Here is a 14,188-nt window from a genome sequence, read left to right on the forward strand (position 1 = left end):
TACATATAAATATAAAATAAAAGAAGTGCTTTTAACTTTGATGATGCTAAGTTTTTAAAAATCCTATAAAATCCTCTTCCTTGTGACTAAGTAATAAAAATAAAGTACATGTCTTGCAGCGGTTAGATCCCACGCACTATAACCAAAAGATACCAGGTTCAACCCGCGATGCTGGTATCACTGTGAACGATTGAGCATACATTTTTCGGTGCTAGTGAAGAGTCTTCCCCCCCTTACCTTATTTGCTAACCACTAACCCCTTTAACCACTAACCCCTATAACCACTAACCCCTATAACCACTAACCCCCTAACCATCAACACCTTACCCCTCAACCTAGGGGTTAGTGGTTAGCAAATAAGGTGGGTGGGGGAGATTCTTCACTAGCATCCATTTTTCTTAACCCAGTGCGGGCTAGTTAGTTATTAAAGTTGTCAACCATACATACAACAATTACCGACAAAGATACATACATGTTAACTGTATGTGCGCACAAGGTGTATAAACAGCACACCTGTGTTAAAACGACTGTCGTTGCTCCTTTACGCGAGATAAATTGTCATTTATCCTAACATAAAGTATTATTACTGAACAAAAAATACTATAACACTTCTGTTACAACTTTTAAATTTAATATTAAAGTATAGTCTAAACTAAATTTGCAACATTCTGGTCTCTACCCAGATACTTACAACTGACTGCAGCAATTCTTTTCCGGTGTTTACACGCACGCAGTGACGTCATGGCTACGTGATGAGTTGAACGTATACGAAGAACAACAACAACAACAACAGCAGTTGCTCAAGCCATTTCAAGAACTCCATTTTAAAAGTTATGTAAGTTTAGAAACGTATTTTAACTTAAATATAAACGTTTCATTAACTTCTGTAGTTACAGATTTAAATTATCGTCGAATCGTCTGGGTTATTATCAAAGGTACAAAGTCCAAACGCGTGTGTTGTGGTCACGTGTTTTAAATACTATAAACACGGGGAACTTCGTTCCTTAGGTATTTTGACCCAGCTGATAACAAATTGTTATTATCAATATTATTATAAATGTTTCTTGGTTCTTAAAATTTTATTTTTTTTTAAATTCAACCTGGGCAACACAGCATCAAAAACCGCATAGCAGAAAGTCAGAAACTTTACCAGAATGTTAACATCGAGGGTTCATTAAGTTGAATAAACTGGGATACTTTAAATTGCAATTCAACCAACAAATATGACTTATCATGTGCCACGTCACGTTATAAAGGTCAAACACGTTGTTTTTATTTTGTCTTCAGTTTATTTGAAGCCTTTTATTTTTATTATTTTATAGATGTTTCCAAAATCGCTAAACTGCTATATATGTGCTGTTGCTGCCAGGTATAATATAAGTTTGATACAGCTTAGTTAGCAGCTAATAAAGCCCAAATCAAACCGCCGTTGAAACGTCTTTTCCCTTATCGGAGCCCTCATCAAACTGTTATCCACCAATATAATTTAACCTGACAAAGGCAACATAAGAAAGTCTGTAGGTCGGTTCTAAACAATTAAGTTGCAAAAGTGCTTTAGCCGACTTATAACATGCCTGGCAGCAACAAACTTTTGAGCCAAATAGGTGAACGCCCCCTACACACCCCTCGCTATGATTGGTCAAAATTAAGGTATTGTCTTGACGTTTTGCGCTTACGACACAATAACACCGGCTGCGCGGGCTTCACTTTAAAGATCGTGGCTGTGATAGGCTGATGAGCTGGCATTCCATTATACCTTATTTGATGTTCTCGTAATTGTATCAAAACATTTCTCACAACAACGCAGATAACATTTAAACTTGAATTGTAATTTATATCTCATTTCTCTGTTTCTACAATCATAAACGTAAATGTACACGATTTGAACTCCTTTTAAACCTACACTACAGATGGTTACATTTTGGTGAAAGAAAATTGATCCTTAGATTCATTCATTGCGTCATTCTCGAACACGTCACTCGTGTAACTTGGTGGTCGTTTATCTACCGTGACGTCAGTTGTTGCATCGTCAGTATCAGAATCGAGATGAAGATCTTTCCTACTGAGGTGTGCAACGACACCTGCGCCGATGGAATCACCGAGAACATTGACTGTGGTTCGAAGTCGATCGCTGTAAACAAATCAACCTATTATATTGCAGAGTCATAGAAACACGTATGACTTTTAGTCTCTACTTTCGTCCCGTACAAACCCTCACCGCCTTTTTACGCGTCAAATTCATCGGTCTCACAATGTGGGATTAGTAAAGCATAGCTAATTTTTTTGGAAACACTTTAGTCCTATAGTGTGTAGGTCAAGATTTTTATTGTGACGTTCAGGGCGGTGCTAGTGACTGTGACATCACTTCTCACACGTCTACATTTCACAGTCAGAATAAGCTCTATTTCGACGATCTGCGGCAGCGGAATCGTTAGTCTAGCCGTAGTGGTTATATAGTTTTTTGAAATGTCGTTGGCGATTAGTATTTTAAATCTAAATATGTACAAATTACTGTGTTGCTTAGTTACTTGTTGACAGGTTCTTAAAAATGCGCCGTTTAATTAATGTTTATGTTTAAGTTAATTAATGTTTACGGTATATACAGTAGGTTGGGGGAAGACGGGACACTTTTTACCTCTATTTTCTCGCCCCGTTTAGTAGTAAACAAAGAACATTCAAGAAATTATAAAACTATATACTCACGACTCCCATTGGCCGTTAGTAATTGTTTAAAACACGATCCGGATATTTAGATATTATGTGCTAAAGGTGTCCTATCTTCCCCCACCCTACTATTCATTTAATTTTAATTAATCGGGAAATTAATCTTTACTATTTTATTTAGTTTTAATTCTAAACATTTATTCTTAACTTTATAAATATATAATTGGTTTGATTTTATCAAGAGGTATAGACATATGATGTGAAAAAATATGTTAAAATGACTGACAAAGAAACAGTTGCTCGACGGAAAAGAATGTGAGTCAATTATACGTGCACAAAAAACGTTACCAATGTTTGGTGAAAAATAATCTACAGGCCCACTACCTGCCCAATAAAACGACAATTCTCGCCATGTGATCATGCACACATTAAGTAGGGTCACTCATACAACTTACAGAAGCCAATCGATTGCAAGGATAAGTGTAATGTCTTCGGTTGGTAGGCCCACCGCAGTCAACACGATGATGAGGGTTACCAACCCAGCCTGTGGCACTCCAGCAGCACCAATGCTTGCGAATGTTGCAGTGACACTTTAAAAGTTTTTTTCCACAGTGAAACGAAGTTTAGTTTTAATGCACTTATTGCTGTTTATATAATACGTTTATAATTATTAATAAATAAAATAAGGCGCCGTGGCAAAGTGTTTAGCGCGCCTGCCTGTAACCCAGGAGTAATGAACTCAAGGCTTGTCGCTGCTACCATTGTGGGCGTATGTGTCCTTGGGCAAGACACTTAACGGCAATTTCTCCAATCCAGTGGTTCCTAATTGGTTGTCCAAATTATCAGCCATATAGTGGGGTGAGGGAAGATGGGACACCTTTAGCACAAAATATATCCTGGTCCTGTTTTAAACAATTAACAACGGTCTATGAAAGTCGCGAGGACAAGGTTTTATAATTCCTCGAATGTTCTTTGTTTACTACCAAAATGTACGGGAAAATAGAATAAAAAGGTGTCCCATCTTCTCCCATCCTACTATATATAAAAAAAGGGATAATCACCCACAAAGTTAACATACGTAGTAACTCGTAAGCTGGCACAAGGTGTTAAACTCGTGTGATAACGACCGTCGTTTTCCGGCCACCCGAGGACAAAGTAAGTTACATTCATCCAATGTGTTTTTAATTTATGCTTCCCATTGGTTCTGTTTTGGTGCGTTATACTTTCTTGTGATTGTCTATATAATATACAACCCTATTTTTATAAATTAGCTCCTTGATGAAGATAAATACCTGACAGTAACTATCTGACCAAAGTTCAAAACAATCCCATTTGCTTGTGCGATGAATATGGCTGCTACCGCTTCGTATAAAGCCGTCCCGTCCATATTGATAGTGGCTCCGATTGGAAGAACAAACCTTAACAAATGTATAAGGTCTCGACATATTTTCATTGGATGTAATATTTGTCACATATTAATCCTCATACATCGAGCAACTTAGAGACAACTACCCATGCTCGTTTACGATTTACTAACTATTGAAACTTTCTGGATAATTGTTTTGTCTTTATATGAATTTAAATTTGGCAACGATGTTCACATTCTCACCTCGTTACTCGTTTATCAAGTTTGTTGTTTTGTTCGAGACAATTCACCGTGACTGGCAGGGTCGCCGAACTGGACGATGTTGCAACTGCAGTTAGAAGTGCCTATAACATAAATATTACTTTGTCGCTTCAGTTATTACGGCAAGACTGCAGTAATAAAGGAGGGTGGGAAAATGGGACACCGTTAGCACATATTATCCAAATATCTTAAACATGTAACACCAGTCTATGGGAGTCGCGAGGATACGGTTTTATAATTCTTTGAATTTTCTTTGTTTACCACATCTTCCTCTACCCTTCTCTCTCTACAAGACGTTATATTAACACAAGATTAAGGTAAAAAAGTGAGGACAAGGAGATCTGTACACTTGCTGAGTCGGAATTAAGGACTAACCCAAAGATTGGATGAATTGGAAACAATTCTTCCAATAATTCACAGTGAACTGTTTCATTGGTAAACTTAGATGAAACTATAGTCCATTGCAATAATATACATAAATAACATATACTCCACATAAGGACATTTTATACAGATACAGTAGCGTGATATGGGGTAAGACATAATATATAAATATCGTGTTTTGGTGCCTTTTATTACCCTTTGTGTATGGTAAAATGTATATGCAAATAGCGATACACATTAAGTCGTCATTTGGTAACTCACTAATGGCGTTATTTTGCATGGTCATTGGTTTATGCGTGTATCAACATTGAGTTGGCTTATTTTGGCGCAATATTGTTAAATCGTTCATAATATCATTTCTAATATTTATTGTACTATCACTAACTAAAAACTGTAAAAATAATACCCACAAAAGATTATAGGCCTTTAAAAGTTAAACTGTCCTTCCCGTTCTATTTTTCTTTACTCGCATTATGCGCGAATAACAACCAACCTCCTACAGCAGATGACACGCTTACGACTTTATGTGTTCTAACTTTGTTCTTGCGAGTAAATATGCGAGTACTTACAAGCATTACAAGTACCATGCAAAAAGGGTATATGGGAATCGTGAGGATATAATTTTATAAATAGATGAATGCTCTTGGTTTACTACCAAATGGGACGAGAAAAACGAACTTAAAGGTGTCCCATCTCCCCCCACCCTGCATCTAAAAAGTAGATCACAGAACTTTACCTGAAGAACACCCGACAAGTAGGCGAATGGGTTCTTCCGTACAACAATAAAGTATATAAGTGGCAGAACTAATATCCCATGAATTGCTAGTCCTGCAATCACTGTCGCCATGTATAGCCCTAACTGTTCCAATACCTACAAACATTATAAAGATTATTTGTGGCAGGACAACTTATGTCTTATATAGGCAGCTTATGAGTTGACCTACTCTGGTACATCGTCAGTAATAAATGTTTAAACACAAAGAGCTAAACTCCGAACCGATTATCTTTAATATTTACCTTTGCTGGGTCTTCCATTTTCATGATCTCACCGGCAATAAGAAAGATTATCCCGATCGGTGCATACCTGTATATAATTCCACAATGAGGTGAAATCTAAAGCATACACACCTGGTATGCATGACGTACCAAATTACGATTCCTACAATCTTCATTACGGCTTCATTAAATGCTGAAAAGAACTTAACCAATATTACACCTTCATCTCCCATTCTCCCAATGATAATACCGAACGTGATACAGAAACTGATCATTCCGAGCACATTGATGCCTAGTTTGTAACTTCCAACCTGTAAAAGCATTGTGAAAAGTTGTACAGTGTAAAACAAGATATAGCGGGTTGGGAGATATAGTATTATGGTTTAGGTATTTATTCTATTTTATCGTCCCATTTAATAGTAAACAAAGAATATTCAAAGAGTTATATAACCGTATCCTCAAGAGTCCTAAAGACCGTTGTAATTTGATAAAAATGTGATTATAGGGAATGTGGAATATTATGTGCTATAACGGTACCCATCTTACTCACACTGTGTTTTATATAAAGGGCAAATGTAACTAAATAAATATAGCTTGCTGCATCCTCGCGTGCTTGGTCAGGCTATAACAATCTTTATAACATGAATGTTCTGTTCCATACACCTCACAATTCATTAGTGACTACTGGGTTGAAGCAATTGATGTATAGTGTCTTGCCCAATAAGGTAAGACCACATTGGTAGCATCGACAAACCGTAAACATATTACCTCTGACTCAGAAGTCAGGCGCTTATACCACTGTTGCACGGCTGCGCGTGAGATTTTCGATTTCAAAACTGGCAAGATATCGTAGTTTAGAATTATAGTACACACTCATAGAATCTCGGGCTGTATTGGTTGGGAGTTTCAGACATATTGGGGTAAATTAAGGCGGGGCACAGCATAAATATAAGCGAACTTACCAATCTATAATCGATTGTCACATTCTGTTCCACAACCGTCGTCACTTGATAACCAACTGTTGTACCGATTGTTTCGTTGACAATAGGCAACAATGAGGTAATATTCCTTTCTTCTGTGATTGGTTCTCTCATTGTTTGGTACTGTGACGTAATAAACAAAGTAGTACAGCTATAACATTTAACCCATTGGGCAACTGAATGCAAATATGCATTCTGAAACAGAAGTTTACAAAAATCGTGTCACTTATAGCAAGAAAAAAGTTTTAGATTTGTTTTTTTTTAAATAAATTACCGACCGATATTATAGTAGGTTGGGGAAGATGGGACACCTTTTCATTCCATTTTCTCGTCCCATTTGGTAGTAAACAAAAAACATTTGAGGAATTATAAAACTGTATCTCCACGGCTTCCATAGACCGTTATTAATTGTTTAAAACACGATCAGCACATTTGGATATTATGTGCTAAACGTGTCCCGTCTCCCCCACCCTATTATAACGTTTAAAAAAATAATAGCATTTTTTTTCATTTGGTTTGAAAGTAGTGATATATTTTTTAGAAACCCTATCCTACCAAAAATCAATGTTTTACTTTAATTTTCTTTGAGAAAAAGCTATTCATTTTTATCTTCCCGTTGTTTGGACTCCCTTCTGTAAGTTACCGGTTGGGTAAAATGCGGTTTTGTAAACCTTAGTTATTTTTACAAATGTTTTGGGTATTCCAAGATTTTTTATAAAGTCTTGGTGTTATTTAACATCCTTTTTCTGCTACTGAAATGTGAAAAACACAAACCCGTCTTGCCAGAGAGGAATAAACTTAGTCGGTAAAAACAGAACTTCAACGCACCTGTTGAAAACAAGCTTGAACCAAGTTCTCTGGAAACAAGTTCCTGCAGAAGTTAAATATTAAACCGCTTTACGGTAAAGCCATAAGCAAAGTATTCTAGCGGTTGATGACCTGTTTATTACAAATGTTTATTGCGTATATTATTGTATGCTCGGTATGTTGTGGCCATGGATAATGACTTTACCTTATGAGGTCGGTTAAAGCATCGACAGCTTCGACGCTGATGCTACTTCCTGTAGAATCAATCGTTTCCTTCCCCGCTCTCCCTGTGGTTGAATGGAAATATGAAACTTGCGGTGTTAAAGTGGTTAGCGCGTCTGTCTGTACTCAATCGCATGTCATGGGTGTGACATTATGTGTCCTTGGGTAAGACAGCCTTAACCCAGTGATCACTTATAGGTTGTGGTCAGACATACAAAAAAATCACTCTCAGAGTTACTTGGTAACTTTTTAGCTGCTGGCACGAGGTGTATATGAAACAGAACATCCGTGTTATGACGATTGTACTTTAACGGCCACGCAAGGATAAAAAAATTACATTCGTTCATTCATTATGTACTACTATTACGTCAAATTATACTGTAACCTTACCTGGGTTAATTGTAACCACAAGAACAATTCCTATAATCACAGCAATAAGCGTAGTTGTCATGTAGTACGTGACAGCCAAAGCTCCCAACTTTCCTGACGCTTTTTGATCAAGTGTGGCAACTCCTATCCGGTTTAAAATGGTATTAGTCTGTTTAAAATATAAACCAGAGTCAAAATAAAACCTGTGATTAGACTGCATACGATAAGCGGCAGAATCATCATTTTGAGCATACGAAGCAAAATATCGCCGGGAAATGAGAAATAAGCGATGTCGAGCTGCGATAGCTTTGCTTCCCGCATGGCGATACCGAGCACGATGCCAAGAACAACACCAGATACGGTGGCAAGCAGCAATACATTCTTTTTTACGAATTGTTTACACGTGAACCCCATCTTAGAAAAGAATCTGAAATAATTAAACTCAGAATGAACACAAAACCTGTTTCATGAAACTTTTTGAACTAATCTGAATCCAATAACTGTATTCAAAGAAATAATAAAAACAAATCATATGTTATTTTCTTATCCTAAATAAAATTTATGTTGCTTTCTTGGAGTGGGGAAAAACGGGACACTAAAGCACATGTTGCCCAATATTTCCAAACTCAAAATAGAAGCCGGTTTTTGGGTGATAAGACGAATTAGTACTATCATTCCTTTATTAATTGAAAAAATATAATAAAACACACGAGGAGTTATTTAGCGATCCGCACAACAGGTGTAGATTTACAAATTCCAAAACACACAAGGTAAGCCGGGACAGTTTAAAATCATTTTTAATTTTGATTATTGAGTGTATTTATTATTAGGAATATACGTAAATAACACGAAATGATACTGTGCGCTTAAAAAAAAAACAAGTTTAAACGTCCTTTTTCTCGCTTTACTGCTATAGTTTTTAACATGTTACCTACATTATATTATTGTATGAAAATTGGTATTGTTGAACGAAATGTTTTTTTATGAATCTGTGAAACTTGTTTAATCGTTCACACTCGCAAACTACAAACGGTTTACTATGGTTTAGCTTAGCACGTTACTATTTTGCATTTTTTTACCTGATCAAAGAATACTGTTCCTATTTAACATATTTTTTTTAATATTTAAGAACAGTAATCAGCTTTGACAAGCGTTTTTTATAAGTCGTGATTATACTGTCAAATAATTCTGGAACATTATTTTCCTGATTATTATCATTAAATGGTGGTTCGTAAAATAAAAATTAAAAAAAGTCTCGTTTGACAAAGTGTCCCATCGTCCCCCACCCTTCTGTACATAACGTTTCTGTTTCATGCTCGTAAATGAATCTAATGCTCTTCAAATAAACTTCAGGACCAATATATATTGTATGTTTGTTCCTGGGCTATATCCAACTTAAATAACTAACATTTTAAATACATAACATACGACTGGCTATCCTCTAACTTCTTGATTTTAATAAGGTTTTAAAAATATAGGCTATGCATTTTCGGTATTAGGTATAAAGCAAATCTAGTGGCATTATAAGCTTGCTAGGTTTTGTGGTAATATAAGTTTTACAACAATGAATAATAAAGTAGTCAGCGCAAGAAGTCAAACATCCCCTTTTTACCAAATATTTACTTTTTGAAATTTATTTCTTTGAAAGTTTTAACGTCAATGCTGATAATAAAGTTTCCATAACAACGCTATGTGGGGGTTAGCGCTTTAAGTACTACATAATTTATACCGATTATAGCTTTGAAAAATATCTAATTATTAACACCGTCACGGATGTTTAACAGGTACGTACCCGTGAACTTAACTTTTGACTGCCATCGCAAAGTAAAGAAAGCAACATTGTCGTAAAATGAACCCACAAGGAAGCCGTACTTCGTAGTAAATATTGTGACGTAAAACAATCGCCATCGTTAATGTAGTTTAAACGCAAGTAAAGGTTATCTAAAATGGAAAAGGTGTCCTGCTTATTACACAAAACCACCTATTTTATTTGAAAGAGCTACGATCATCTTATTCGCTGTATGAACACAAGGGCGTAGCCAGCCTAAAATTTTGGTGGGGGCCAAATGTTTTACGGTTGTATTTTGGGTTTGAAAAACCACCTAGTTACAACACAAAACACGGGAAGGCGTACTGTGAATGGCATTTATTTTTCACAATTACGCCGCATGAAAACACAACGATCTACAACTACATTTAAAACTCTATTCGTTGCCTACCACCAGCCATTTTTGTCACAAAATTTGAGATTTGTTTTTCTTAGCTAGCAGGTAGACTGTTTATTACGAAATAATATGGATTCACACGTGAATTCATCCATCATAATACACACGGCGATTATTTGCGTCATAATAGGGACTGACACCTTATCATTTAGCATGTGTAAGAAATTTAAAAACAGGCTTAAATGTTTTCTTTCTTTTTCTTTTAATTAGAAAAAAGATCCGGAACCGGATCGAGATCCCCCATTTGAACATCACTGTTTAGCACGTTTTAATTTTATTTTTTCACCAATAACATTACTGTAAAACTCAAAATTTGGGGGGGCCATGGCCCCTTAGGCCCCCCCTTGGCGACGCCCATGTATGAACACTATATGGTACTTGCTACCATATAGCGCATATAGAAATTATTATAAGAAACATATGCAGTGAATGTTCCATACAAAACCCATGTGTGCATAATTTCTTGTTTGCTTTCGTGATCACTTACATTCGTGTCTTAATTCATTAAAAAGTCTATTTTTGCACTAATTTTGTATTTATCGCACGAAAAATAACGATTGGTGAAATATAGGCTACTGCGCGTGCGAAGTAGATCGGAACAAATACAATACGTACCGACTGAAAACAGTTTTAAACTGTATTTTGATAAAAGGTCACAAACTAAAAACGTCATGTTTCGTTACAATTTTGTGAAATAAGAACATGCATTTAGCAACTTGTTCGCTCGTTTGTTTTATACATGGGGCAGTTATGGGTATCTATGTTTTTTCCGACTAACTTAAAACTGTTGGTATATCTCTTTAAAGTAACCCGTTGAAAAAATGGGGACCTCTGGGGTTTAAATAATGAATGTAACTTACTTTATTCTCGCGTGGCCGGAAAACGACAGTCGTTATAACACGGGTTTAACACCTCGTGCCAGCTTACGAGTTACCATGTATGTTACTTTGTGGGTGATTATTATTATTTTTTTCTTGTATGGCTAATAATTTGGACCACCCATTACATTAGTGACCACTGGGTTGGAGCAATTTTCGTTAAGTGTGTTGCCCAAGGACACATACGCCGACAATGGTAGCAGCGTCGAGCCTTAAATCCCTTACCTCTGGGTTACAGGCAGGCGCGCTACCCACTATGCCACGGCGCCGGACGAAATACACAATTTTTTTCTTGCAAGAAAACAACGAAGACGAATTTAATGGAAATTCTTATACATAACTTCATTACTTGAAATGTTCGACTAACATTATCTTGAAAAAAAACATGAGTTTATAGCAAATTGTTATTTTATTTAGAAATATTTTACTAAAACAAATGTTAGTATTTCACACACTTCATTATCATTAAAATTCAAAAAGCAATAATTTTTGGCAGTGTTTTTAAAATTCAAAATTAATATTTGTATTCTATAAAGTCGTATAAGGTAAAACGTGTTAGTATGAATTCAAGTTACAACACAATCAAAATAGAAAAAGACTCTTAGGTAAAATAATATAAAAACAATGTTAATTTTCAATTGCAGTCAAAAGTTTATCTTAAACCTATTTTCCCAATGTTTATTTTTGTGATGAATATTTTCTATCATAAGCAGGTCTTGATGAGCCATATGCCGTCATTCCTGACTGGCTTGCATATTTGTTTGTTCCAGCCTGCAAACGAACAATTGTTAAATTTTAAAATTTAGCATCAGAAGAATTTTTAAAAAGAATTTATCTAGGCACCTAACATAACATGATTTTTTATTTATCTCTTCAAATGCAAGAACGGAAATCAGGTGTCAGACAAAAAAAGTGTGGCTGCTAAACCCACAAAACAGTGTTAGCTTATCTAGTAGAGTTTAAACAATGTTCACAACTCTAACACATTTCATCATTTAGTAACTTTAGTTAAAATGCTATTGACTGTACATCTGGTAAGTAAACACATATTTATCTTAGTTAAAAGCCGTAAGTGTTAACCTGCAAACCAATGATTGTATCTCCCGCTTTAAGTTGACTTTCACTCCATTCCTTTGTTTGTTTCTTTGGGATTCGAATTCCAATATCGGTTTCAGTCAAATCTTTTGAAATAGCCTTAATGATAAGTGTAATTATTTTTCTGAAACAGTTTTAACAATACAACTTACCACATCCACCAATGCCAACAGACAAGTTTGAACCTAAAATAATTCCAATTATTACAAGGGAGACAAAACAAAGAATTTCTAAATAGTCATTTTAAAAATATTTACTGACGGGATTGCATTGTGTCTTGTTGCATATTTTTATTATTCTGCATAAAAGCATCATGTAGTTGTACTTTGTTATTGACGCGTGTACAACTTAGTAGTCTTTAGACTCATTGCAAAGCTGTACTTCACACATTGAGATTACGCTCAATAGCAGAGACTAAAATTAAAAAAATAAAAACCTGTGACATCCCAGACCCATCATAAAGATCAGCGGTTGTGCATAAGGAAGGTTCAGGTACTCCCATCAGTTTAATCGCATCAAGGAATGCATTAATATTTTCCATCTTTCATTCATAACAGAAAATGATTATCATGTATACTGATATACATGTCACATAATGGAATACACTTTGAATATGAATACACCACTTGGTTGTTTTAGGTCAGACTGGAAAAAGGTTTTTAAATATAGAAAAAATAGGAAAGCTGTACAACATTACAAAACTATTATTAATAACAAGTATAATAATAAATATAAACAAAAAAAGTTTTTTTTGGCAATTAAATTGTGGCTTATCCAGAAAAATATTAAACCAACATTTCACAGTCCATTCAAACTATATTTTTTTAGGGTAAAAAATACATTTGGCAGCACAGTTGTTTTAGACTAGAGGATATGCTTTATGTTAAGCTAATTTATCATGATATTTATTATTTAATGTAAAATAGGAATGAAAAGTATTTCACTTAACAATAGAAATAACATACACATCGGAATGGATTGAGCATGGTTTCATGGGGCATCCCCTTCTTAAGTAGGTCAGGTTGAAGTTTTTCTATTAAACTAGAAATAAACAACATGTTAATAATAATCCATCTATGCCATCCACATATTCCTGTATACTTTAAGCCAATAATGATTATTGCACAATAGTTTAACAATACATTTGGGCATTCCATCAGGCTGGGTCAAACAGTGGATTGTTGGTGGTTAGTGTTAATGTGCCATATGTTCGCATTGCAGCCCAAATATAGAGTATAGTACTGATCTAAAATAATCGGTGAAAGTGTAGAACAAGCAAAGTACACATCCAATGCTGGTTGCATAAAAACTTAACCATATAAATAGGAATTGTGTGGTAATCCACAATTAAATACATAATTTTGTAAGTTACAAAGTATTTTCTTGGTATAATGGAACATTTTTTTCTAACAAACATCAAAGTGACTTAGTTTTTATTACAACATAATATATATATTAATATAACTAGTTATTAAAGGCTTACAAGCAAAGCACTCTTCCATCTTTTAACCAGCTTTGAAAAGTTTTCTCACTCATAATTTGGCAATCTGATGTCTTTGCAATCCATTCTCTCAAATCTTCTTCCAGATATTCATCATATTTTGATGCCATCTGTTTGTATTGACTTTAGAAATAAAAAGTATGTAATCAAATAGCTCACCTTGTTTCGAACTTCACGACTGAATCCATAACTAGGGCCCTGGTTCGCCATTCTTACCTGGTAGAACGTAACTCAAAAAATGTAGCTGTATTATTCTATTAAATAAAACCCTCCTGCAAGATCTCTTGCGAGATCAACAAGTTCGTTGCTTTATATTATGACGTCATTTAATAGGAATCAACGGCGGAAACCGCAAATTCGATGTACGATCATAGAAACCTAAATATTATTATTCAGGTTTCTATGGTAGGATCATAGTTTAATAAAGAAGTTGTTATATT

General features: G+C 35.2%; 2 protein-coding genes across 3 annotated transcripts; both read right to left on the reverse strand.

Annotated features, from left to right (window-relative positions):
* Window positions 1–1,809: 1,809 nt before the first annotated feature.
* LOC149735256 (excitatory amino acid transporter 3-like) lies at window positions 1,810–8,497 on the reverse strand. Its single transcript, XM_089878515.1, has 12 exons — window positions 8,253–8,497; window positions 8,071–8,193; window positions 7,664–7,745; window positions 7,480–7,522; window positions 6,634–6,774; window positions 5,822–5,982; window positions 5,693–5,759; window positions 5,412–5,546; window positions 4,274–4,374; window positions 3,957–4,082; window positions 3,120–3,254; window positions 1,810–2,131 (listed from the first exon to the last, which is right to left on the reverse strand). The coding sequence occupies exons 1-12, from the start codon at window positions 8,461–8,463 to the stop codon at window positions 1,915–1,917; spliced, it is 1,542 nt and encodes a 513-aa protein (XP_089734641.1). The 5' UTR covers window positions 8,464–8,497; the 3' UTR covers window positions 1,810–1,914.
* Window positions 8,498–11,542: 3,045 nt separating this feature from the next.
* On the reverse strand, window positions 11,543–14,130 carry LOC149735257 (calponin-3-like). Of its 2 annotated transcripts, XM_089878529.1 has the most exons (7): window positions 13,908–14,125; window positions 13,731–13,858; window positions 13,213–13,288; window positions 12,684–12,788; window positions 12,400–12,432; window positions 12,233–12,346; window positions 11,543–11,923 (listed from the first exon to the last, which is right to left on the reverse strand). In XM_089878529.1, the coding sequence occupies exons 1-7, from the start codon at window positions 13,956–13,958 to the stop codon at window positions 11,831–11,833; spliced, it is 600 nt and encodes a 199-aa protein (XP_089734655.1). In that variant the 5' UTR covers window positions 13,959–14,125; the 3' UTR covers window positions 11,543–11,830. The 2 variants fall into 2 exon arrangements, with proteins under 2 accessions (XP_089734655.1, XP_089734656.1); XM_089878530.1 differs by lacking the exon at window positions 12,400–12,432 and having other exon boundaries at window positions 13,908–14,130.
* Between the last annotated feature and the right edge of the window lie 58 nt (window positions 14,131–14,188).

This window comes from Ciona robusta, chromosome 5, assembly GCF_009617815.1.
Source record: "Ciona robusta chromosome 5, ASM961781v2".
NCBI classification, from domain to species: Eukaryota; Metazoa; Chordata; class Ascidiacea; order Phlebobranchia; family Cionidae; genus Ciona; species Ciona robusta.